At 37.4% G+C, this 27,135-nt stretch overlaps 1 protein-coding gene across 3 annotated transcripts in view; it reads left to right on the forward strand.

Annotated features, from left to right (window-relative positions):
• The window catches only part of BRWD3 (bromodomain and WD repeat domain containing 3), a 49,044-nt gene extending 22,680 nt beyond the window's left edge, over nt 1–26,364 (forward strand). Inside the window, exons 12-40 of one of the 3 annotated variants that reach the window (XM_065729523.1) lie at nt 554–594; nt 3,699–3,803; nt 5,214–5,367; nt 5,846–5,980; nt 6,771–6,899; nt 7,301–7,526; nt 8,126–8,296; nt 10,080–10,263; nt 10,731–10,824; nt 11,465–11,614; nt 12,408–12,484; nt 13,421–13,598; nt 13,916–14,032; nt 14,474–14,581; nt 15,699–15,823; nt 16,045–16,127; nt 16,660–16,771; nt 17,123–17,184; nt 17,274–17,429; nt 17,715–17,835; nt 18,551–18,676; nt 18,769–18,850; nt 19,321–19,377; nt 19,894–20,037; nt 20,320–20,472; nt 21,767–21,930; nt 22,520–22,617; nt 23,102–23,260; nt 24,442–26,364. In XM_065729523.1, the coding sequence (XP_065585595.1) occupies nt 554–594; nt 3,699–3,803; nt 5,214–5,367; nt 5,846–5,980; nt 6,771–6,899; nt 7,301–7,526; nt 8,126–8,296; nt 10,080–10,263; nt 10,731–10,824; nt 11,465–11,614; nt 12,408–12,484; nt 13,421–13,598; nt 13,916–14,032; nt 14,474–14,581; nt 15,699–15,823; nt 16,045–16,127; nt 16,660–16,771; nt 17,123–17,184; nt 17,274–17,429; nt 17,715–17,835; nt 18,551–18,676; nt 18,769–18,850; nt 19,321–19,377; nt 19,894–20,037; nt 20,320–20,472; nt 21,767–21,930; nt 22,520–22,617; nt 23,102–23,260; nt 24,442–25,235 (4,305 nt within the window). In that variant the 3' untranslated portion in view covers nt 25,236–26,364. The remainder of the gene's footprint in view (nt 1–553; nt 595–3,698; nt 3,804–5,213; nt 5,368–5,845; nt 5,981–6,770; nt 6,900–7,300; nt 7,527–8,125; nt 8,297–10,079; nt 10,264–10,730; nt 10,825–11,464; nt 11,615–12,407; nt 12,485–13,420; nt 13,599–13,915; nt 14,033–14,473; nt 14,582–15,698; nt 15,824–16,044; nt 16,128–16,659; nt 16,772–17,122; nt 17,185–17,273; nt 17,430–17,714; nt 17,836–18,550; nt 18,677–18,768; nt 18,851–19,320; nt 19,378–19,893; nt 20,038–20,319; nt 20,473–21,766; nt 21,931–22,519; nt 22,618–23,101; nt 23,261–24,441) is intronic. The other 2 variants (XM_065729525.1, XM_065729524.1) reach the window with 2 other exon arrangements.
• Nucleotides 26,365–27,135: the final 771 nt, after the last annotated feature.

The raw sequence follows: 27,135 nt of genomic DNA on the forward strand, positions 1-27,135 counted from the left end.
ATTATTTTCAAGTGCTTCAATGTTCTATTTAAAAATTGCAAACCTCTTATGTATGTGGTTAAGTCGTTCTTTCACCATTGTATTGAGTGCTGTGCCTGCCAGGCCTTGGGGACTCTGGGAGTACCTTACTTCTGTGTACTTCTTACACTATTATGAAGTGTAAAAGATGCAGGGTTCCCAGGCAGGGTTTACCCTGTGGCTCCATGCAGGAAGACTGTGCTCAGGTAAGAGAAGAGCTGCTATAGCTGCTTCCTCCTAAACATGCAAGTATCAGGGAGACTAAGCTAGGAATCCGTTGCATCTCTGAGCTCCTTCTGGAGGGCTGTGGATTTACTGCCTCTTTATGATTTCGTTGCAACGTCTAACATAAAATGCCTGCTTGGGGAAATTTTAACATGGGTTGTGACTTTTGAATTTGCACAATAATGTGATATAGTAGATGTATGGGAAGGTGTAATTTGCTAAATAGCAGTTCAAGAATAAGATGAATGTCTTTTTGGATGAGTGTCTCATCTTACAAAGCACTTACTACTATTTTTCTCCCCTTGTTTAGGACAAAGTTGTTGCAGTCCAGTTCTGTAACAATGGAGACAGGTGAGTGGCCACCTGGGGATTTTTCAATTAAACGTATGGCATTTAATTTTCCAAATAACTTCCTGTTTCATTAAGTTTACTTTAGGAAGACTGTACATGGGCTCTAATTTATCTTAGACAAATTATTTAGTGTACTGGAAGATGTGTATCATATCTGCAAGCTTAGTTTTGCTGCCTTCTGCTGTAACAACAGGAACCTTCTGCGACTGTGCTTTTGTTTTTTTGGTTTTTTTTGTTTTTTTTTCCTTGGGTGAATAAGAAACCAAATTATGTGTGTTTTTCAGGTAGGCTTGTTAAGTACAGAAAGGGTTACTTCTAGATTAAGTGCATTGTAATAGGCGTAAGCTAAGCAAGAGCTAAAACTGTTACACATTCACAGATGGTCAGACAAACAAGTGTGCTTCATGGTCTGGAGAGAAATCATCTGCAAAGAGCTGTGATCTGATCTTCATTAGTGGAGGTTCTGCTGCAAAATGCTTTTATCTGAGAAGTTGGCAGTACCATCTGAGTGTATTCAGGTTTTCAGATTTTACAGTAGGATCAGGGATTTCGTTTTCCAATTACTTTGCTGTATCATTCCAATCCTATTAGGGTGAGGTGAAGAATAAGCAGTGTACTTACCTGCTTATCTGTTGGGCTGTCATTTGGTAGTGTCTTTTGACCATCAATTTTTCTGGAGCAGCAGGAAGCAAAGAGGTGGAACAGTGACTGAGCTACACATCTGTTTGTCAGATTTAGCTTGTGCTGATGGCCAACTTAAGAGGCACAGGAGTAGACAAGCTACTAGCAGTAGCAGCACTTTGTTTAGCTTGTTGCATTTGAAGGAGATCTCCCATGTTTCTATGGCTAGTAGTGCTGTTGATAGATTATGTGTTGATAGATTATGTGTTGGTTTGTTTTTTTAGTGGTTTGTTGTTTGTTTTTTTAAGTGTTTAAGACTTTTTTGCCTGTGCTTTCCGCATCATTTATACCAGCCAAGGACCAGAAATCACCCAATGATTTGAATAACTTGAAAACATTTTCCAAATAGTATGATATTGCCAGTATGTTGCTGAAGCACAAGGTCGTCCACCATTTGCTATCTGTCTGGTTTAATTCCTTGGTGAATGGCTTCTTCTGTGAGGCCCTGGCTGGGCATGTTGACCAAGCAAGTTCTCTCTTCTGGTGCTCAGAGTTCTCAGATTCGGGAATTGTGCTTGTTTTAATGAATGCATCATTCATAAGTGCTTGACTTGACTTCAGTGTAAGTCTAGTGAAGAGCATGATATGATGAACAGCTTCAGAATGACAGAAGAAAATCCTGATTCGTTTCTGAAAAGGAATAAGCACAGAACAGCTCTTCAATTAGATATAAAGGCCTTTGGGTCTTGAGGACAATTTTGTTGGTCTGCTTTATTATTCATAAGAATTTGCTTATCTCTGATAATGGCCTGCAAGTATGTGAATTTTTAAACAAATCCATGATTTTCCAGCTAATTAGTTTAGATGAGTACTGTGATCTTGTAGTCTTAATATTTATTAAATGAACTGTTCCTACCTCCAGAGCTTTTGGTTTTTAAACCTGTGTTAAGCTGGGATGCTGTTGTTTCTATAGGAATTGCAGTCAGGATACCCATGGAGAGAGGTTCCTATAGGCATGTGTGTGTTTCAAGCTTCTGCAGCACAGCTGTGATAGAGTGCAATGTGGCAAGCTGTGATTAGTGACCAACATCCTAATGTAAATGTTTTTATGCCAGCTCTTGCTCATTTTCCTTCGTTTGCTTGGCGGAAGGTTCAAGGGATTTATACACGCAGGAGCCATCCAAGCAAAACAGTGCCTTTGCCAGTGCAACTGCACCTGAACTCAGAAGTCTTTGTCATGGAAAATTATATTATATGTACTGAGAAAATTGTGCTAACAGTTCCTTCCAAGGAATGTGAGAGCACAAATCCCATTGAGGGTATTAAGTCATGTAGTCACTGAAAATTATGCTGACATGCTAAATGGAAAAGTTATGACCACATTTTTACTTTATATTAAGAAATAATAAATAAAGCAGGAAAAGTTGTCATAGTATATTTTAACACTTCTTTCATCACAATAAAGAATTCCAGGTTAAGAAACGTGAAAAGGTGAAACAATCATCATTTCTGTATCTAAATGCAATACATTTTAGGGTGGTTAGCTTTTCCTGGAAGCATGTTATTTGAGGAGCTTTTTTCAAAATTCTCAACAAAAATGACTTCTGAAATATTGATGGTCAAAGTTTTATGATATGGTTTTGTATCTGCCAGCTTCACAGGCAGGGCTACTACTTTTATTCAGTGTGGGTATTTCCCTTCTCTGTCTTCACCTTTTCCCTAAGTTAATGTATTATAATTTATTCTTAGACTCCTGGCATGTAATTTCTTTTTCTTTGCTTCCACTATGAACCACTCAAGGGATTTGCTGATGTCATTAAAAAGGGAATGTGCAGCTTGTATGAATTACGACATTGAAGTCATTCCAAGGCCATCTGCTAGCTATAACCAAATGTAATTAATGTTGTGAGATAGAAACTGTTTTCTGCTGTACAAGATCTGATATGAAAATTGTAACCTCACTGTCTTTTAATTATATTCTCTAGATCAGAGATGCACAAACAATGTAAAGAATAAGTGTTGAAAGAGCATTAAATACATTCTAGCTTCTGTACTGACTTGAATGCATGTGCTCTTGATTTGCCAAATTTTGTAGCTGCTTTTTATTCTGTGGTTGTAGTTCATGGGGATTTTATGACACATTAGACACAAATGTAGACATATAGGGAGTAAGACAAGAATGTGCACACAAGTATGCATCTCCAAGTGTTTTAACTGTATATGTGTACATGTGTGTGTATTTGTTGCAGAGTGAGTGACAGTTCTCTGCCAAACTCCTAGACATTCTTGCCACAGGATTTAGCATGCCCTGAGAGCACTGCTGCTGAGGGTAGAAAACTCTATGGGGGAAGCTACTGATCAGTGAGGATGTAAGAACCTGAGATGGGCATTTGGGTATTAGACCAGAAGCAGCAGTGACTTATGGTTATTCAGAATTTCATGATTCAATTTTGTTTGTTTTGTTTCTCACCTTCACACCGTAGTTTAAGATTTGTCAGTGGAAGCAGAGATGGAACAGCAAGAGTATGGCAGTATCATCAGCAAGAGTGGAAGAGTGTAGTCCTGGATATGGCGACTAAAATGACAGGGTAAAGCTAACTAAACAAACCACACTGCTTCTGTGGAATTTAAAACTATTTACTTAGCTTTTAAGTTAACTTAAAGTGCATGTTTGTTATCATGGTTGTCGTGGTAAACTGTTGACAGTTATGTATTGAAAATGCCATAGCTCTATCTGTTAATTAGCCCCCAAAGGGAAATATTAATGATTGGTAGTTCCTGACTCTAGTGGTTGGGGAATACTTAATTGGTAAGGTAAGAACGTCAAATAGAGTTCATCTCGTGGAAAGAGATTTGTAGCAGAACCTCATTGATCTGATGCCATCCTATGTGTTTTTTAAATAAATGTGTGTTCAAAACAACTCCTGTTTTCTCTCACCTCTCAAAAAAAGTTCTAGTAGTTACTGCCATAGTTTACTTATGTCATTAGTGTTCATTTTATGTCATATATACTTTGTACTATGGAATAGAGTTAAAATTATAATGAATTAATTGAAGTTAAAACATAAAAAGAGCTCTATGTATAATATGAATGTGTTTGGCCATTTCTAGTGTTAATGTAGTCATTGTTACAGGTAACAGACAGTTTCTTCTATGATTTTGGTTATTATTCAAATAAATTTAGGCCACTAATGCTTATTTTACTCTCTCGAGAACAAATGACAATAGGCAGAAAGTTGATGAGAGATTTGACGCTGGTTCTTTTCCATAACAACCTTTTTTCCTGTGTAAACATGCTTTTGGATTTCTTATTTTATTCCAAGACCTGAGTTGCTTTGCAGAATTTCTTGTAATATAGAAACGTATGTACAGAGTAGTTATTAATGTTGTGTTTTTCCTTAAACTTTCAGGTAAGAGATGAGTTGCATTGTATTTGTTCTCAGGTTCAATTTGAATTTGGAGTTCTTCTTTTTGTGGTCCTCAGTGACTTCTGTTAAATGGGCTTCTAGTTGAATATGCACAATAACAAAAATCAGAAGGGCTAATCCATCAGGCAGTTTTTTTCTTTGCAGCATTCTTTGTATTTCATGTAGTTACATTTTTAATAAGCTAGCTGGTGAAATCTGATTCTGATTGAGATTCTGAAGCTTTTGCTTATTACAGTTGTGTTGATGTCTGACAAGAGAAAATCTCTTTTAGAAAAAGATTTAATAGAAATGAAAGGAGGAGTTATGGTAGGTGGGATGATCATTGAAGAGCAGAAGAGAAACTTTTTCCTTTTAAAGAAAGATAACTATGAATCTTAGTGGTACTGAGTATTTTCCGTATCTGGTTGTTGCCACTGCAGGAACTGCCCTTCATTCTCCTGCATTAGCCAGTAGCTGCAGTTGTGGCAGCCATGTTCTCCCTAACCTCACCCTCACCCTGAGTTAGTGCTGTTAAATCTTTCTGTATGCAGTTACTGACATGTTTCTTCTTTAAATTATGAATTTTCTTAGAAACAATGTAGCATCTGGGGAGGACAAGGTGACTAAACTGAAGGTTACTATGGTGGCTTGGGATAGATATGATGCCACTGTCATCACTGCAGTCAACAATTTCCTTCTCAAGGTGTGGAACTCATCCACAGGGCAGCTTCTTCATTGCTTATCTGTGAGTAAAGTTCAAGTGAATATTCCCAATTACTTATAAATGAACTCTGAAAGTAGTTTGAGGCTGAGCTGCATCCTCACACCTTCCAGTAAACAATGTTTTATCCTGAAATATGTCAGCTGTCTTGAACTTTTTGGGAGGATGTGTGTCACGAGGAAAGGAGCTGATGACCAAAATGCTGCCAGACCCTGCTGATTGCTGGCTGACAAGAGAGCCTCTTGGAGGCCATGCTTCTGCCTGGATGAGAGGGCTGCAGCTGTCCTTGATGTTGCTTTCTACTTCCTCTCCCCTCCTTTTGTGCTGAGCTACATACGATAATACCAAGCCTCTGACAAAATGTCAGCTAAGTACAGATGCAGTTCTAGTCTAAGATCTAGTAAACTGAGCTGTTTTCGATATCCTCACACTAAATACTGGTGTATTCAGAAATATTATGTGGAGAAACATGACTTTCTTTTTTACCCTGCTTTCGCTGTAGGGTCATGATGATGAAGTTTTTGTTTTGGAGGCCCATCCGTTTGACCAAAGGATCGTACTTTCCGCGGGTCATGATGGAAATATTTTCATTTGGGATATTGACAAAGGAACAAAAATACGTAATTACTTTAACATGGTAAGAATAATCAGGGAAGAAGTTTTGTTTTTCACGTTTGTGTAAAACTGGACTTGAGGCAAGAGCAGATTTCATTATGTACTTACTGTGAGCAGTGTTGCAAGACTGTGGGAAGTTCCTGTGTGTTGAAAAGAAAATGCTATGCTCCTCAGGAAGCAACACTCAAGTATGTTTACTGTGTGTTTAAGTGTAGCAGCAAGTATTTCATTGGATCTGTTACATCAGAATATTATTCATCTGTATTGTTATACTGTGCAAAAGATAGCAGTAATTCTCAAGGTAGAATAGTGAAAACCAATATGCCTCTGTGTTGTAACACAATGCTGTGGTCTGGGAAACAGTGTGGTTGGCTTCGTGTGGCATCTTTCTTAATCCATGCAGTGTCAGCTTTGTTGGACTGATTCCACTGCTGAGTAAATGCAGCTGTGCTGCTTTAGGACCTGAGCTACTTCCTGGCACCTTTGGTTGTGAAACCTGATGGTATGGAGCTAACGTGTATGAGTTCTTTGCCACAGTCTTGCTATGTATCTTCCACTACATAATTTTAGACTTCTTGTTTTAGAATATACATTAAAAGTTGCACTGAAATTTCAGGGCAAAGAAGTAATTTGACTTTATTGATCAGTGATACTTCAGTAGTTGAGTAGAAAAATAAAAGCAATTACTGAGTGTGTTGAGAGTGTTCACAGAATCAGGATTTAAAACTTGATGGAGCACAGGTGAAATTTTCTTAATAGCTTTTTTATTGACATTGCATCATTTTTGAAAGGGATGCTCTGTTTGTATACAGATTGAGGGCCAAGGCCATGGAGCTGTTTTTGATTGCAAGTTCTCACCAGATGGACAGCATTTTGCCTGCACAGACTCTCATGGACATCTGCTGCTATTTGGTTTTGGATGCAGTAAATATTATGAAAAGGTGAGTTGAATGAATTTTAAACTCATCTGTCTTGACCTCATTTTGTCATAAGAGTAGTTGTGTTAGTTTGTTGTCTCCCCTGTGCCCTAGACAAAATACTAATTAGATAAGGGAGCAGCTACTATTTATCTAAATCAAAAAGATTTGGACGAGAATCTCCAGACAGGAGAGCAAGACATTATCTTCTTTCAGTTCACCTTGGCATAATTCACTTTTGAATATTTGCATCAAATCTTGATAATAAAACACATTTGTGGTAGGAGTCTGTTCTCTGTCATAACATTTCTTCTGCTGACTCTAAGTGTAGGAGTTCTGTGGTATGTGGGTATGGGAGCCATTCCAAAGCTTCATGACAGCTGCAAATGGACATTTATTTATTTACTAAATTGCTTTTCTTGCAGATTCCAGATCAGATGTTCTTCCACACAGATTACCGACCACTGATCCGTGATGCAAATAACTATGTTTTGGATGAACAGACTCAACAGGCTCCACATCTTATGCCTCCTCCATTTCTGGTGGATGTTGATGGAAATCCTCATCCCACGAGATTCCAGCGGCTGGTACCAGGGAGAGAAAACTGCAAGGATGAGCAACTTATTCCTCAGCTGGGATATGTAGCTAATGGTACGCTGCCTAAATTTCATGCATAGTACATGTATTGCACAGTATTGAACATTGGTTCAGTAGGACAGTACTATAAAGACATTTATTTTCATCTGCAACTGGTGGTTTATGGTTGGTCTGGAGGTAGAAGAACAAATGGGGTGCCTTTATGGTGAAAAAGAAGTGTATGGAATTAACTAGATTGGAGACGAGATAAGGAGCCTGCAGTATTCCAAAATCTGTGGGCCTCTATGTACATTTATGGCAGCATGCTTCAAGTGCTCTTGATGTGACTATGTATGTCAGTAAGGAAGTAGGAGGGTGAGACAGGCTTTGAGAAATGCTGATCTCTGGTAGAGGTCTTCCATTATTACCTACTGAAGCATATTTTCTTTTTGTTGTTCCCAAGAGCTTATTTTTGTTTGATGTGCAAGCCTGTAGTTATAGGTTTTTCTTGTAAATAATCTTTAAACTTTCTCTCTGTTCTGAGAGCAGAAAGATAGCCTGTAATCAGTTGTTTTGCAGGGCACTTGAAGCACAACTTAGTTTGATTGTTTTTATGGTGTTTATAAATAGAAATTAAGCATTTTGTAAGCAATCATGATCCTGTTCTTGTCAAGGTGATGGTGAAGTAGTGGAACAAGTCATTGGGCAGCAAACTAATGATCAAGATGAGAGTATCCTTGATGGGATGATCAGAGAGCTGCAAAGGGAACAGGATCTGAGACTAATTAATGAAGGAGAAACTCTTCCAAACCCTCCACTCAATAGATCTCACTCTGTTAATGGAGGTAAGTGTCTCCTCTTTACCTCTGTCATTTCTTTAGGTAAAGAACAATAAGGTGCAATTCAAAATGTGCTCAAGTCTGTGTTCTATCACTCTCTTTGAGGACACTTTCTCTCGTCTTATGCATTTTATTAACCTGCCTGGGATAGTTGCTAATACTGTCAAAGGAATTAAAAGTTGAAGATCCAGCTGATCACTTTACTAACTGGACATTATCTGCTTACTTAGATCTGCTAATGTGTGATTGATTCTATTATAAATCATTTCTAAAAATAAAGTTCCTCACATTGTCTCGATGTCACTTAATCACTATGGAGATGATAGTTTTTAACTGAATAATGTCAAGTTAACAGTATGTAATTAGAGAACATCAATGAAATACAATGTTGTGACAGGCTAATGGCTTCCTTGTGCTGTATAAATGCTGAAGCTGAGCATCAGTGTTTATAAAATAAACATGTCTGCTCTGTTATAGTGTTTCCTGAGAAAGCTTGAGATTATTCTCCTGGTAAGCGTTCTGCTATTGTGACTTTATTTTTAATGTGCACAGTGATTAAAAATTTAAAACTCCGTCAGATATGAACAGCTGACTGAGTGCAGTTGTTGTAACAGAGCAGATGCTGTGGACTCCTGCTGCAAGTCATCCTGAGCTCTTAAAAAAATTACACCGCTAATAGATTAGTTGTAGGTTAAATGACTGATTATACTTTTGTATTACAGTTTCCTGGCAAAGCTCAAATAGCTAGATTTGGAGTTTAAATTCAAGAGGAAATAGGAAAAAATATTACTGAAAACTGTATAGAATACATTTTTTGCTTTGATATAAATTGGTGTTGTCATGAATGTGGCCTAGCAGACAGCTTTAATTCAACTCCTTTCTGCTCCTAATGATAGACTGATGTGTAATCCCAGTCCTCCACTGTGTAGGAAAAAAAATGTACAAATGCCCCTGTATTTGTGTGAGAGGGAATTTCCAGATGAGAGAGAGAAGAAATGAATGTAGTTACTTTACAGTACTCAGCACTGATCAGCATCTTTCCCATGTGATCTGACCAATCTGTGTGAGTCGATTAGAGTGTGTATGAGGTGCCTGATATTTCAATACTGGAATATCTCTATATAAAGTAGAGCAATTGCAAATTCAATGCTTTGATGCTGATAGCCATATTTGAGTGTGTAGCAGTTATCAATACTTTCCCAAATAACAAGGTAAATTAAGGCATCAATAGCAGTAATTCTGATTTTTATCAGCATTACTTTCTCATTTTGCTACCTTGAAGTTTCAGTTTCTGTTTCCATCTGAATGTGTAGCACTGCAGTGTTGTACCACCTGATGAAAGGTGTGTCTGTGCACACCAGGTAAACATGATAAATACAAGAACAGGCACAGGTGAAATGTTAAACCTTGCAGCAGTCTGTTATTTTAGGTGATAATCACCTCTTTTCCTCTACCGCAGAATTTAAGACTCATGACTTCAGAGCCTTTTAACAGAAGACAGGATTTTGATTTATGGGTCATTGAAGTGCCTTTATATTTTTTTCTCATTGTTATATTCTCTGCTTGCCACAGACATCTCTAAGGTATTGCAAGCGACACTGATACAGTAATAAATACATTTCCAGTATTTCAGGGCCAATATGTAAAAACCTTCATCTGAAGCAAAAGACAAAGCCACCTGACATCACACTTCCAAAAAGACACTTTGCAATCTTTAAGCTTTAAATGTTGAGTTTTATTGATGGGTCATAGAAGTGAAGAAAAATCTTTTTTTTGTTCCCCCCCTGAGCTCTTCGAAGTCCAGCCTTGGAAATAGCATCTCCACCAAATATTGGTCTCCGGAGAAGCGGTCAGATTGAAGGGGTCCGGCAAATGCATCACAATGCTCCCCGAAGTCAAATGGCAACAGAGAGAGATCTCATGGCATGGAGCAGAAGAGTGGTGGTGAATGAGCTTCCCCCAGGCATCAGCAAGTAAGAAGCCAAATGAGATAGGGAAAGAAGATGAAATTGTATGATGTTTTGTGATTCTTCCATACACCTTGTGTAGGTTCTAGAAAATGATTTTTCAGAAGTTCAGTTTTTTGGGATTTGTTTGGAAATTCAGATAGTAGGATTAGAGTGGTAGCTTTTGCTGTAAGAACAGTAATTCCTTCTCAATTAAGTCTTTTTTCAGTGGTTCAAAATACACATTTTTTCCTTGTTAATTTCAAATGTTTGATTCTTCTTTCTTCCTGAAGCTTTGTTTAAAGACAAGCAAGCCCCACACTAATTTTAATACATTTCAGTTTCCTTGGCGTGAAGTATGTGTGAATGGTGTTAGGAAGACCTGAGCCTAGATTGCTTGTAGCAAGAGACACAGAAGTATTTTAATGTATAAAGAGACTGTTGAGTATGTAATGATTTAGTGAATAAAATGGATGTTTCCTGTGTGTAATTAGGGTCCAGGAAGAATGTCGAGCTGCCAAAGGTGAAATTGAAATTGGTTTATACACTGTTGAAAAGAAGAGAAAACCATCCCATACCTTGCAGCGGGTGAGTTAATTCACCAGGAGTGAGAACCTGGGTGTCAAACAGTTCTGAGAACTCAGCTAGAAAATAAAATGAAATGATTTAGAAATCAGTAGTGCTAATTGTTACTTTGTCTCACTTTTCTCTGTAACTGTAATTTGTCTGTTTTTATACTATAATGTGCAAAAAAACAGTGGTAAATCTGTGTCCATAAGCTTCAGTTGTAGGATGACTCTGGGAAGGCAAAAAAGCAGCATCATGGTAAATTCTCAGTTAGACTTTACAGGAACTAGGAGAAAGATTAGAGGTGCCATCATTAAGTGACTGATTCTCATGTTATCCAGAGTCTGCAGGTATTGTTTTGGAAAAGTTACATTTCATCATAGTAATCCTTCTTAGAAAGAAGGGTACTTCAAAAAGTATTATTGATATTAAACAAATAAGCATAAAACTTCCAACTGGAAACAAAAAAAGAAAAGAAAAACAACGCGTACTGAAATGGGAAACCGCAAGTCTGTAAAAGATGACTTTTCAATTCTAGGTTTCCTGGTTGGCATTTGTAGATAGGGTAGAATTTATAGTCGATTTTAAAAGATATCTTTTAACTCCATAATTAATTATTAAATGTGTACCTGTTTTCTTTTTATCTCTCATGTGATAAAAGAATGATTACCAACCAGGAAGTGGAAGATCTTTGAGAAGGAACCAGCGCAAACGCCAGCATGCCTATCAGACCCGTTCCACCATAGAGCACAGTCAGCAAGGAGCAAGTCAAAACTCACGTCCACGGGAGGAGTCAGAGAGCTCCTCAGAGGTCTGACACATCAAGTGATTCCTCCCAAATGTTCCCTGTTAACAAACGTTGTGTTTTGACAGCAGTTGTACTGAGAGAACTGTTACTGCTAGGGCACAAGAGTTCCTCCACATATGAAATAACACATCAACTGTTTGATCCTTTGGCTTTGTGGTGTTACTGTAGCATGTTAATCTTGGATAGAGAGGATCATTTACCTCAGTGCCAGCACAATGTTCAGAACTAGATTAAAACAAGTAGTGAATCTTTGGAAATCTGAAATATTTACAAGTAATTTTTACTGGATTCGGTTAAATCACAGTTTGGGCATTCACACGTAGTAGAGTTCATGCTGTACGTGTACTTTGATTTCATCTGCATCCGTAGACTGTTGTTGAAAGAGGTGTTGGTATTAACCATTGATACTGACAATGGAAGAACTTAAAATATACCAGATTAAATATAACTTTTTCTCAACAAGGAGACATGCAGAGTAAAAAGAGACTAAGCATTGTGAACTCTCTAAGCATAAAGAATAGCTATAAAGACAGTCAGGTAACACCAAAATTTATTTAAGTATTTTATTGATTAAAAAGTCATTCTATAGTGGAAGTACTGTTAGAATTCACACCAGGGATTATGTAAGTATGTAGTGTAATATTAAAATATAGAAATAAATTGTGGCTATAGTAAGAGTTAAATTAGTCCTTAACTACAAAGCTTTCCTCAACTGGAACAAACCATATAGCATTGCAAATAAAAATGATACACATCTAACTTTGCCCCAGAGTGAAACGTTTTGTTTTTAATACAGGAAGATGAGACAGTTGGCACAAGTGATGCATCTGTGGATGATCCTGTGGCAACATGGCAAAGCGACAGCAGCTCCAGGTAGATTTATCAGCCTCTTTATTAGATGATGTGATTTGGGTAAGATAAGTAAGACATTTGCTTTGATATTGTGAAACTGTGACTGCAACTTCAGGAAGAAGTGTTACTGAGAAACCTTGTAAACATACAGATTTATTACTCCCTATGACACTTTAAAGCAAGCTATAGTAGACTAAAGTAGTTTAAAATGTTAACAAAAGAATTCCAGAGTCTTATTAAATACTTCTGTGTATTTGAGCGACTTAAATACAGTGTTGAATATGTGTGAAAATTCTTAGTTGTTGATGAGTACCTCCTTTTCTATTCCCACTTAAAGAGTTTCTTTTTTTATTTTTGAAAGCAAAGAAAAATTTTTAAACAACTTTTCTATGAAAATCTCCTTTTAAACTAAGAAATTCTTGAAAAAAATTGATGCCATTTAGTCATATCAAGTAGAAATATTGTTAGAAATGCATCCATGTTTTCTGTTCGTGTTTCACTAATTAATTATTCCATAGTCAATATGTCTTTTTGTACAAGTACCACAATCTTTTTCCATAATGCTATGCTTTTATGGCTGAGCAGAACATGAGCTGATACAGATACTGTATGTCTTATTTGGGTATTAAAATTGGAAATGTATTTTCAAGATGGCTATAATTTTCTGATTATTTTCATATAATTAGGTCAGTTCTCATAAAGTCAGTCCATGAATCAGTGAGATATTTAGCATGAAAATAAGTACCAGACATAATTCCTAGATTTACCTGGAATTTGCAATTGTTAAAATTATCTGTTGTATATCACTTCTCTATTCTTTAAGATAATGTAAGTGTGCCCTGATCCTGACGTGTATTTCACGTAACCAGAAAAGGAGGTTGAAGGATTTAACTTTTTGTTCTGTTGTATGGAAACTGAAGTGATGTTTTCTTTCTTACAATTTTATATTATCTACAGTGATTCATCAAGTGAATATTCTGACTGGACAGCAGATGCTGGGATTAATCTGCAGCCTCCAAAGAGACAAACAAGGCAGGCAGCTCGGAAAATTTGTAGTAGTTCTGAAGATGAAAATTTGAAGGGAACAAAAGGAGTGGAGCAAAAACGAAGGAAACTGAAACAACCTAGAAAAAAGGTTGGCATTTTTAATATATGAGGGCCTTATTGACTTCATAAATATGCAAATTGCTTTTTTTTTTCTAATAATTGTTAGAGAAGACCTGTAGCATATTTTTAAAGAACATAGTCTCTTTATTTATGAGCATCTTGTTCACTGTCAATTAAACAGAAGATTGCTTGTTACCACCTTTGATTTAGTTGAGATTTTTGGAAGGTTGCAGTGTTTACTTTACCCTTTATATACAGTTATCTTTAGATCATGCCTTATAATAAGTTGCTCGTATGCTCTGCCACAGTAATTGCAGCTTGTGCTCTAAATTTCATGTATTTAAGAAACCAAGTGGACTGCTTTCAATGGAAGGGGAACCCAGTGAAGAGTGGCTGGCCCCACAGTGGATCTTGGATACTATACCCCGCCGCTCACCTTTTGTCCCACAGATGGGAGATGAGGTAATACTGACTGTAGTCTTTAAATTCCCAGTTAGGCTGATAAACTTTTTTTTTTTTTTGGTTGGCACTATTAAACCTAGCTTTCAGTGACTCATGTTCAAGATAACTGAATTAGGAAACCAGGTGCTTACTGATAGCTGTCCTATGTCTTTTTATGTGCACATGTAATTTCTGAATAGAAAGAAGAGTCGATTATGCATTTTCTAACAAATCTGTATGCTTTATGACCATCTCAATTTTGAAAGCCTATAGCAGTGACTACTTTGGGGGCTTGTATATAGACATTTTTAAGGATATAAGGAGTGCCTTATAGTCAAATAAGGAAGTGTGCAGTACATTCTAATAGGCACACTGCCTGAAGTGTTTGTAAAAGTTTTAGAACAAACAGGAACAGAACTATCAGTAAAATAAAATAAACTTTTTTTTTAATTCTCATTTAAGATCATATACTTTAGGCAAGGCCATGAAGCTTATGTGCGGGCAGTAAGAAAAGCAAAAATTTACAGTATTAACATGCAAAAACAACCATGGAACAAAATGGAACTCAGGGTAAGTTAAATGGATACTTCAAAGTGCTGAATGCCTCTGTAGTGTTAACCTGGCTTTCCAGTATGAAAAAGTGTTGGACTAGATGACTGCCAGAGGTCCCTTTTGCATTTCTACTTTTTTTCCCTCTTAACCTGCTCATTTAAGCAGCATCCACCCCACATAAGATATTTATAGCTCTATCAATGCTCAGCAATGACCTGAACCTTTAGGTGGTATTGTTTTAAATGGTAACAAGTGATGGCAACAAGTAAAAGATCCTAATGCATGCACAAGGTTCCTTGAACAGAATGCAGCTAAGCATGTAATTGAGTATGTTCTTAAATTCTTGGAACAGGAAGACATTACAAAACATGTTTTTGCAAAATAAAAGTATTACTGTTTGACTAGATATTATATTTACAAGTTCTACTTTTTTGAACGTTTTTACTTTGAATTACTGAGTCCAGTGATGCCAAGTCCTCAGTGCTTTCATATTTTGTTTTGCTGTATTCAGATTTCACATCAAGCAAAGAGCACATATGTGCTAGTATTTATACACATATGAAAATAATCGCTTTACTGGAAAACTATCCTGATATTATTGCTAAGTACTGAGTGACTCCACCTGTAATCTTCAAAGGCATCACTAAGTTGCCTTTCAAAGAAAAAGGAAATGTTATTTCACTTATGATATACATCTTAACCTTCTCATGGTTGACAGATGTGATTGTACAAGGCTAATATTGAACTTCCTCTTCAGAAGGAAGAGTTTCCTTTTCCTTCCTGTGTATGTTGCTATAGAGGGATGAGAGGCCCTGGATTTAGTCAGACATAACCCTTAGTGCCATCAGTATGGTTGAAACAGAAGGTAGTGTGCCTTAATCTTCTCACAAAAATTAAATAAGTTGTGGGCATCTTGCTCAGGTATTTTTGTGAGCATCTTATATTTTTAGTTTTCCTTTCAAGGAGACTGTAATTAATTTTTAGTTCTTGGTAAAGAAATGTTGCAGCCCCGATAATTTCACCCATTAAAGTGGAAACACACTTAATTTTTTGTTTACAGGTCTGGTACTTCAACATGGACATTTGTATTGTTAGCATGTTAAAATAATGTTGTTCTATGTATGTTGATAAATAGGAACAAGAATTTGTGAAGACTGTAGGAATTAAATACGAAGTTGGGCCTCCTACACTCTGCTGCTTGAAGCTTGCATTCCTAGATCCAATCACAGGCAAAATGACAGGAGAATCATTTTCCATTAAGTGAGTAACTGAAATTCTGATGGTGTTCTTTAAGAAATTTTCCTGAGCCTTACAAGCTTCCCCCATTTTTTCTTTCTTCTCTTTCAAGATGTGATTGCATGAATTCATTATTATACCAAATGTGAAAACAAAATGCATGAATGTTTGTGTTTGGAGACTCTATTGTACTTGTGGTACAATGCTTGTGGATAATAGAAGTAATGTTTTTCTATTTCATAAAGGTATCACGATATGCCAGATGTTATTGACTTCCTTGTGCTGCATCAGTTTTATAATGAAGCCAAAGAAAGGAACTGGCAAATAGGTAACTACTTCCACTGCTCTGTGTTTTGAAACGTTTCTGTGCTTGCTTAATAGGATAAAATTTGGTAGTTGTCTTTTCTCTCACTGTGAATAGCTTATACTTTAGAAGTTGAAATGGGGGAAAAGGTGCTCACGACAAATTGTAACATTTAGGTATACATAAGGGTAAGCACTGCTTGAAAGAACTGTAAAGTGATTGTACTATATACTCTATGAATAGTTTTACTTTGTGCTAAAGATTCTAGAAGATTGTGTTTTATTTTGTAATTAACTTACAAATCTTCTATTTTGGAGCTCTCTGATATTCCTGTAGCACTCACACAGCCCAACTTTTCAGAGTCAGGCTATGTACTTGTGATTTGTGGGGATGTGTTTGTAAAATGATGTGTGACATCAGTGTAACACGATGTGAAAAGGCTGTGTCACACTTGATAATATAGTGATCACTGGAAACTTTATTTAATGTTTTCTGTATTCCTGTAACAGAAAAGAGAAATGATAAATTCTGTGGAATGCCATCTTTTTCCTTACAGGGGATAGATTTCGCAGTATAATAGATGACGCTTGGTGGTTTGGCACTGTGGAGAGTCAGCAGCCTTTTCAGGCAGAATACCCTGATAGTTCCTTCCAGTGCTACTCTGTCCAGTAAGTACTTACGTAGCTGCAATATATCAGACGTGTCAATGTGCTCAATGTGTACTTCAGGAACATTGATCCTTTTTTTTTTTTCCATTTACATATATAATAAGCCACTTTTTTTTCATGTATTTCATGATGATCTGATTCCTAAAGCAACACTTCCAGCATAAATAGCATTGCAGTGAATGCATGGGAGATACAAGAGAAAAATAAGGAGTTTTTTTTTAATAGACATTACCTTTTTTTTTTCAAGTCCGTTAGAGGAAGAATATATGTTGTTATACCAAACCAGATGAAAAATGAAATGCTTTAGTTTACATATGTGAATGTATTTATTTTTATTTTTATTCTTAAAAGCTGGGACAATAATGAAAGAGAGAAGATGAGTCCGTGGGACATGGAGCCAATTCCAGAAGGAAGTAAGTGTGTTTTGCAATTGTGTCCATATGTAAAGAAAATGGTTTGCATCATTGCAAGTACTCACTGTTATTGAATTCTTCATATTTAGCTGCTTATCCAGAGGAGGTTGGTGCTGGAGTTCCTGTGACTCCAGATGAGCTGACAGCTCTTCTCTACAAACCCCAAGAAGGAGAATGGGGAGCCCATTCCAGAGATGAAGAATGTGAACGAGTAATTCGGGGGATTGAGCAACTTCTTTCTCTTGGTATGTTTGGAGAGAAAAGGTGGAAGTATTAGGGACGTCCACATGGCTGCATATAACTGCATGGTAGATAGGGTGGAGTGCTGGGAATTGGCATGAAGTATTTGAACTGTTCTCAGCTAAACAATTGAAAAGAGTCCATTAAATGTCATGTGATGACCATGTATTGCTTTTGCTGAATTCTTAGAAAGGAAACACAGAAACTATTATAAGGCATCTAGTCATTTTATAACTGCCCTACTGATACCATCTGAGGCACCTGAATTACTTTGATCTTTTGTCTTTCAGACATTTCTAATCCCTTTGCTGTTCCAGTGGACCTTAGTGCCTATCCCATGTATTGCACTGTAGTTGCTTATCCAACTGACCTCACCACAATCAGGAGGAGACTTGAAAACAGGTTTTATAGGTCAGTTTGATTTCTATTTGTAATCTACATTTACTGTAGCCTATTTGAGGAAAATATGTTTAGCTAAATAACACGCAGTGCCATTTAGGGAATGTATTTGGTAAACTGAAAGCAGAAAGTGAGACTGGATTTGACTTTGTTCAAAGTAAGTCTTACTATATAATCATTTCTTTTGGTCATGTTGTGTTAGAGCAAAAGCTGGTATATCTGGATCTGGAGTGTCCTTTTTGTTACACATACAAGTGGAGTGTATTTGGTCTGTATCTTTGCTGCCTTTGAACCAAATACTTTTCTAATTGCAGTTGCTAGAATTGGGCAAAATATTGCTGTAAACTGGAACTCTCAGTTTTACCAGTTAACTTCGTGATAATTACTATCTTTTTCTATCATGTTCTTTTCCCCTGGGGACCACTTCATTTACAAGGTTTTCTTCTTCAGTATGTTTGTCTCTTTTCTTTCCATTCATTGCTGATTTGAAGAGGGACCTCTTTCCTCCACTAAGTTGACTCAACCTGCCCACTTAGTGGGGCAGTAAGCAGGGACTGAACACAAACCACTTCTCTGTGTCTCTGTCAACCTGCTTCCTGTGTACTTGAATTACTCAATTTAAATTTTTTTTTTTTTTTTAATCTCAAGAAATCTACTGAAATCAGAAGGTGAATAGCATACACCTTCTTCTCCATCCCTGTCATTTTTGTTGTTGTCTTTGTTTCAGGAGAATCTCTGCGTTGATGTGGGAGGTACGATACATTGAACACAATGCCAGGACTTTCAACGAGCCAGACAGTCCTATAGTCAAAGCAGCCAAAATTGTAACAGATGTGTTACTTCGCTTCATTGGGTAGACTTTTTTGTTTTTAACTTCATAGACCTGCTGTCTTGAGTTTCTAAGAAATTCAGTTACATATTTTGACTTTTCTTATTGCTTTACAGGGATCAGAGTTGTACGGATATATTAGATATATATAATAAGGTGAAAGCAGAAGACCTGAGCAGTACTGATGAAGAGGAAGAGGTAAGGCCATTACGTATGATTGTGAGAACTTATATTTTTAAATTCAGGGTTTGGAAAAAGTTACAGAACTTAATTCATGAGACTACATGAAATCACAGTGAATTCAGTACAACTGCTTGTGGCATCAATGTTTAGGCAGAGGTGTATAGCTCAGCAAGACAGAGACTTAGCTGAATTCTCAAGGACTGAAAACAATCCACTAATATTTATCTGATGTTTAAATGCAATATCTGTGGAAACAAATTTGGATTGGAAAAGAGAGGGAGTGTCTTTTCTACCTTTTTTTTCTACCTTCTACCCAGAAGTTATGTAACTTTTGATTTGAAACTGGTTTTTGTTTTGCTCAAAACTATCTTTTCATTTGAGTAGTTTGTAATCGTATTAGCTGATATTTTGTTGTAACTGCTTGTTTCCTTTGCTTGTGTGTGCAATCAAGCTTGTGTGTGTGTAATCATCACCTTTTCCTTTAGGTGGCAGAAGTAGATGTAGATTCAGATGCTCCAGGAACTTCCTCTGGAAAACGACGAGTGAGTAAATATTTCTGGTTGATTTAGCTTACGAAGACAGGTAGAACAGGTACTGAAATAGTTTATTTCAGAACTAAATAATTAAATCTTTTATCAGCCTATAGTCTGTAGTTCAAACTGTGTGCATTCAGTTGTATGTATGTCCGTGCTGCCAGACTAAAGATGCTGCTGTCCAGGAAAACATAATTGCTGAAGAATCTGCTGTTGTTGCTGTTGTTTGATCTGAAAGATATCTAGAACAAATTCAGTTTGCAATGAAAATTGAGGGAAAACTGACAGCAGTAGCAGGCTTTAATCTGAAATATTGCATACTTCATATGGATATGAGTATTGCCAGACAAAGCATATGTCTGCAATTTGCATACTGCTTATTGTTGTGCCATTAGCTATGCTTTGACTTATTGTAGTTCTGTTTTTAATTTTGGAAATCTGCTCCAAATCAGAACACTAGTAAATTAATAGGCACTAAAGTGGAAATTCTGAATATTTTGAAAGATGATGAAATATGTTTCCCAGCAGGTAAGACGACGAATAAAAAGACAGCCCATGAAAGGAAGCCCTGATGCTTGGAAAGAGCAATGCAAGCAGTTGTTAAACCTAATTTATGAAAGAGAGGACTCTGAGCCTTTTAGACAGCCAGTTGACCTCTTTTCCTATCCTGTAAGTACAACTTCCATACTCAAAATTTTAACAAGATGGTGTTCATCCTTTGGCAAAGTTCCATGCTGGATGTATTTCTAATCTTTCTCTTTCTGAGCTGGAATGGGTCATGTGCAGTGCACTGGTGTTTTCAGAGAATTATCTGCAGTAATTCTCAGATCTCTGTCTTAAGTGGAAATAATTACATAACAGCCATTGTTGTGGGGATAGTTTAGATGTCTTCACTGTCTGCCATAGGTGTTGCTGTCATCAGCCTTTATTAATTCTTGCGTGTTCTTGTAGGATTACCGAGATATTGTTGACACTCCTATGGACTTCAGCACTGTGAAAGAAACCTTGGAAGCAGGGAATTACACTAGTCCCTTGGAATTCTACAAAGATATTCGTTTAATATTCTGCAACTCTAAAGCATACACTCCTAATAAAAAGTCTCGAGTAAGTAAAAATTTTAATTTCTTCTTTACAAAGATCTTTGGCCCTGCATGAATACAGTACATGAAGGACAAAAGGTGAGTAGGGGCAAGCTCTGAAGATAAAGACTAATAATTTTTACTTGCTTGAGTAGAGAGAAAGTTAGTAGAGGATTGCAACAATACAGGTGATTCAATAATGTTTTATACGCACTTGACATCAGATTAAGTTTGGTGGTGCATTATTTACTGTGGTGCACCCCCTGGGAAACTTCCCTGTGTATTTATAACTGAACAGCTTGTGAGTCAACTCCTAAATTACTTTAATAAAGTGGCCCATCAATATCCATTTGCTTAAATACTGTGAAGTGCCTCAGTGGCATAATCTTTGTGGAAGGGCTGGGGCACACAGCTGGGCCTTCTGCCACTGCAGGTTCATCTACTGCCAAATGTATGTCAAAATCCTGAGGCTTTCTAGTCTTGTTTTACTGTCTTGGCAACAGCATCCCAAGTGGAAGCAAGAAGGGCAGGACAACACATGCCAGAGCTAAGGAGACATTGCTGCAATGTAAGAGCCAGGGGACAGGAATTAGGTTGTGTGAAGGGAAAGAAAACTCTTTGTCAAAGAATTTGGTTTGGTATAAGATATTGATGAGGTTGCCTTGATGGTGTTTACGTGACATCCATAAGACTGTATGCAACAGAAGAGTATAGACATAAGAAAGAAATTAAGAATTTTGTTTTGTATATGGTGAGTTTGAACTATGAGCTGGCACAATTATAAGGGAAAAACATACAAAGTAAAATTATGAACAGAGATAAATAGCCTGAAATACAGAGAAAGATATATGTGTGAATTTAGGAATGAGGTTACTCAGAGGTGTAGCCTAGAAAGAAGATAAGGAAAAATAGCATAAAGTTTTTGATACCTGACATAAAAATTAGGAGTGAGGACACTTCAGGTTGCTTCTTTCTGCAGCTCTAAAGGAGCTAGTGTAAGGACTCTTTGCTAGGGAATTATAGCCAAAAGCTAAGATGAGGGGACAGTGAAGTTTTGTTTTTTTTTTTTTCCCCTTGGTACTTCAAATTATTTTAGGGATTGCTTCTGTACTTTATGGTGATTAGTAAAGCAGGATAAATACTTTCTGTCATGAGAATAAACTTGTATCATGAATGAAATTATCTGTAAAGATCTTTGAAGTTTCCAAGAACTTTTCTTTTACACTGAGAAGCTGATGTCTGGGCAATTTTTAATACTTTCTTAATGATCTTTCATTTAGTCAAGTTATAGTAAGTATGGCCATGCTTTCTCACCCCAGATTTACAGCATGACACTTAGACTATCTGCCTTATTTGAAAATCATATGAAAAATATCATCTCTGAGTACAAGTCAGCAATGCAATGCCAGAAGAGGAAAAGGCCCCGGTACCGAAAACGGCTAAGAAGCAGCAGCAGTTCACCATCAACTAGCAGAGCCTCCAGGTAACATAATACTAGTCAGATGTGCTGTCGTATTATTTGAGATACATCTTCACGGTAGTAGACAAACTTTTGTAAATAGGCACCCAGTAATGGTACTGCTTGTTCTTGATGCAGTTGTTCTTTTGGGTGGTAAAGCCATGAGTACAAATCCCATACTCGCTTCATGGTTTGTCCCTAAATCTGTTAAGTGAAAGTCTGTGTCATTAGAAGTAGTTCCTCTGGATAAAATGAAAAAGCAAATTTGTTTTTGCCATTGTTTAGTAAAGGTTGAAAAAGTGCAGTGTAACACTTCATTGACTTCTGTATGATACATTATCCATGGAGACTGAGTATTACAGTTTTAAAAGGTGAGATTAAAAAAAAAGAACCCTCTCATGCCTTGCTTTTAAAAACTCAAATGCCTTTATCAAACAGGATATTGCTACTATTTTTAGTGTTACTCCATCTTCACAGGCACCAAGGGGAGAAAGATCATTTGTGTTACGAGTTTGATTCCAAAAGAAACCATGCCATCATGCAGGGGGATTTGTCATCTTTGATTCCTTTGTTACTAACAGTTTTATTTCTTTGGGATCTTTTGTGTCTTCAGTCCAAAAGGGAAACAGAAACAAATGAAGATTCAACCTAAAACCAACCAGAATACCTCATTGCCTTTGACTAGGACTAGCTCTTCAGTTTCATCTCATGGTGAGAAGTTTTCTAATATGCATCCTTTCTCTTGTAGCAACTTGTCTGCAGAATGATGAAAAAGCTGAAGGATATTTAATATTCAGTTTAAATCTTATATTCATGAGACACATGCAAAACTCACCTGTTGAACGAGCAAAGTTGTGTAAATACGTGGCCTGTAAATCACATTAGCAGAATGTAACCCTCCATTTCTTGCTAAGTTATTGGTAAAGCTCAGGGAATGAGGAAACTTGGCCTGTCCTTGCTAAGAATTTAATCAAGCATGGGCTTTCCTCATATAGCAAGTACAAATCCGTTAAGTTTACTTCGAGTTACACTGTGGAGGAATCTGTGTCTCTTCATGACTGGAGGGGCAGTTTGGTAATACTAACCTCCTGTCTAACTCAGGTGATACAGAACTTCCCAAAAATATATATGCATTTCAAATGTATAAATTGAGGATGAAAGATACTCTGTTGAGCTAGTGGTGTCCCATTTTAAGTTTCAGATACAACAGAGGAACCTCTGGGTTCAGTCACTGGTGAAGAAGTGGAAGTCCAGCCATCTTCCTCAGGCTCAAATGCACAGAATCGAAGTGGAAATACCATCGATCCAGGGAAAATTAAACCAATCAGAAGTAAACTGACACCAGTGAAACAAGGTGGGACTTAAGTATTCTATTCTTTCAATGACTGATTTCATTAGAAATGAAAGATGGTGTTTCTGTCTGATCTTATGGTATTGCCTGGGTCTAATATACTATAGCCCCAAAACATACTCAAATTAATTTAGCTTACTATTTATAATTCTTGTCTGAATGGTGGCATGCACATAAATACTACATATAATTCAATGGAGTCCTTTAAAATTTCTCCAGATGGAAAACTTGATTGCTCTTAAACTTCTTGGGAAGTACAGTTTCTTCAAGAATGACAAAGAGGCAAAAAAAGCTGAAAGAATCTCTATCCCAAAACCTCATCCTTTTACTAATCAAGTTGAAACCAAAGATAAATAAAAGAATTCCAATTTAAAATTACATATTGTTAATATATTTGAAATAAGCAGTTATAATTAGAAGTGGAAACAGTCTGAAACCTTCATTATTTTGTCTTCGGAGCACATCAATCAGGACTTTCACTGAGGTAGGCATTGAATGAGCACTGGCTGAAATTTCTAAAGTCATTCTCAAGTCCATGCTACCATGCTGTAGCAGTGCTGTGTATGGCAGGTGAGCTTTTTGTATCCTGTGTTAAAGAAGGTATTTATTTTTCATTGTCAGATTTGTAACCTTGAAAACAAATTTGGTCCCAAGCCAGCAAAGCACTTTACTGTGTTTTTAACTTAAGATGTTCAGAAATCCCAGTGAGCATTTTTGGGTTTGCCACAAATGCTGCCTGGACTAAGCCTTTTGAGAACTTGTGTTTGATAAGCAGTACTTGCTGAGTTTTGTTTTAATGTATATTTTTGGGGGTTGAATTTTATTTTGGAGCTCTTTTTTCTTAACACTGTAGGATTTGTCTAAGTGTTGTTAGATGGTTGTGTCCAAGCAAGTCACTCTGTTCTCCTTTATCGAGTGGATTTGCATTGGACTCTTAGTCAGGAGAGTCTTTAGCCCATGCTTCAGGATGCCATGAACTGTATTTACTTCTGGTCTGATAAATTTTCCTCTTAGAACATCAGTTTGAGTACACAGAACATAAAGGTCATCTCTGGCAGCTAGCTCAGAGTTGCATCACCTCCACAGTATGCCCCAGAGACATACAAGGTGAATTCCACTTTTTGTGGCCCAGTTTTGCTCAGATGTGATTATGATGGTAACTGGGTTATTTTGTGTTTGCTTAGATCGCTCTCCTGATGGACCACTTACAAATGGTGATGGCAGAGAACCTCGAACAGGAGTGAAGAGGAAGCTAATAAGTGCATCAGAAGATGAGCATCTAGAGGAGGGAGAGGCAGAGGAGGAAGAAAAGAAGAAAAGAGAATTAAAGGAAAAATCTGGTTTGTCTTCATCAGAAAGTGGGGAATCAGGATCTAGTTCAAGTTCTGAAAGCAGAAGTGGCTCTGATTCAGACTCTGAATCAACATCCAGAACAGATCAGGATTACATTGACGGAGACCACGACTACAGCAAAGTTGTGCAATCCAAAAAACCCAAAAGAAAAATCAAAAGAAAATTCACCAGTGGGAAAAGGACCTGGCAGGGCAGAGGGACAGGGAGAAGAGGCAGATGGGGAAGGTGGGGGAGATGGAGCAGAGGGGGAAGAGGTGGTCGAGGTGGAAGAGGCTGTGGCAGAGGAAGAAGAGGCGGAGGCAGGGGTGGAAGAAGAGGCCGAGGAGGCAGAGGAGCCTCACGAGGAGCCACCAGAGCAAAACGTGCCCGAATCACAGATGACGAATTTGAAACGCTGTTTGGAGGGCAGTTTGGTGAAAATGTGTTTGGAGGCCGATTCAGTAGACCACCTCGAATCAGAACGAGGAACGAGGGCAGAAGAACTGTCCTGTACAACGACGATTCTGACAATGACAATTTTGTGCACACCGAGGATCCTTTGAACCTTGGTACTTCCAGGTCAGGCAGGGTGCGGAAAATGACAGAAAAAGCCAGGGTCAGCCATCTCATGGGATGGAATTATTGACAGATGAAAAACTTTAGAACAATTTTAACAAGAACTTCAATGGCCTTCTACTGCAGGGATTTTACCAGAAAATCTACCAAGCAAGATGTGCGGGGACTCCACTCACGTTTCACAGTGGTGCTTTTCCATTCTGTCAGTTTGCGTTTGTTTTCAGACTTCAGATCGCCACCCTTCATTGGTCAAAGCAAGCCTTACTCATTAGGCCTTAAATTACAGAAATTCTTCCCCACACACTATGAGCTCATCGCATTAAAGAGGCTTCCAGCTTCTCAATAAGAACGTGACATTTTGAATCATGGTTATGACTTCTCTCCCTTGTTTTGTTTTTGTATGATAGAAATAGCACCTTCTTACAGAGTTTTTATGTGGTTTTTGCCATAAATCCTTATACACAGTAATAATTATAACTTTTGCACAATACACCAATCCTAAAGGCAGCTATAAAATGTTTACAGTTTCTATATTGTAAGAAGGATCTGGATTATTTTAATCTTCCCAGGCCAAGCAGTCGTGAATTGTGCTGAACTGAAGTATGTCTATACTACAGTTATGAGGGTCCTGATGTGCTTTCTATCAGTTCTTTATTCGTGTAAAAAGTGAGAAAGGGTTGGTGCCTTGTAAATATGTAGCAAACCTTTGATGTGGTGTGTCCTATGTGTGCATTAACTTTATTAAAAAGAGAATACTTGAGAAGTATGAATATCTAGACAAAAGGTGCCAAATGCAAAAGTTACTTGCATCTATTTTCTTTTTGTCCTCTCATATTTTTATAGTATTAATGGAGATTGTGCAGCTAAGTGGTAATTCAACATTTGAAAGGTTCCTCCTCTTCAAAGCATAACGTGATTTTTAATAGTAGCACGGCTACCTCTATTTACAACTACTGGAAATTTAAAAGAAAATAGATGCTATTATTCAGTACGTGTTGAAGAAGTACTGGCAAGAAGGAGCTGTAGGATGGAATTGTTCACTGAGTTGTGCAGTAAACATATCTTTATTGACACAATGAAAACAAATGTAAGTAATTGTCAGAGTTTTCAGAAGCGTAGCGTTTTCAGCAGATGGCAATTTGTCGGTGCAGATAGGTCAACCGTCTCCCACGCATTTCTGCTGCCACTTAGTGCAAATCTGTGTTTCAGTTTGCCCCTTGAAGCTGCTGGGGAAGCAGAATGGAGCTGGCAGTGCTAGGAAGTTGCTCTTCCATCCTCCACGCTAACTCTGGTATCTCAAGCTTCCAGAAGCGAATTCATGTTGCACTGTATTGTTGTGGTACTGCAAAATGCTAACTTGAAATCAGAAATCATTTTGGTAGTAGCAGTAGTACAGTATGTGGTGATACAGGGGAAATGCAGTGGCTTTGCTCGGGGTGTTGGACCTGTTGGGCAGGAGCAGGCACTTTGCTCTGTAGGTTCTGGTTGGAATGCGTGTGGGACTTTGGTTTTCTCCTGTTGTCTAAAAGAATCTGACTTCTAAAAGAAGTGCCAGTTTGGTTTAGTGAGTTAAGGTGACACAGAGAGAAGAAAAGGCAAAAAAAGAGATTAGAAATTTTTGGTGGAATTTTTCAATATTCTTTTTTTAAGAAAACAAAACTTTCATCCAGTATCCTTACGTTCTGTACACGGCTTGGTCAATGATTCTGGAAAACCTCAGGCAGCAAAGAGTGACCCATGTATATTCTCAGATGCAGAAGGAATTTAGTTTTTGCTTTTCTGTGTTAAGCACTATCTATTTTATCTCGCTTTCCAGAACCTCTAGTAGGAAACAGAATGACTTGAAAAAAAGGCAAAGGTTTAGTTTTGTGATGGAGGAAAGTATATCCTAAATTACTCAGAGCATTAGTATGAGTTAATGGTACAGTAGAAAAATCACACTTTATCAACTGTTTTGAATCAGCCATAAC

This window comes from Cyrtonyx montezumae, unplaced genomic scaffold (genome assembly GCF_038088225.1).
Source record: "Cyrtonyx montezumae isolate F1298 unplaced genomic scaffold, pur_monq_1.0 scaffold_11, whole genome shotgun sequence".
Classification (NCBI taxonomy): Eukaryota; Metazoa; Chordata; class Aves; order Galliformes; family Odontophoridae; genus Cyrtonyx; species Cyrtonyx montezumae.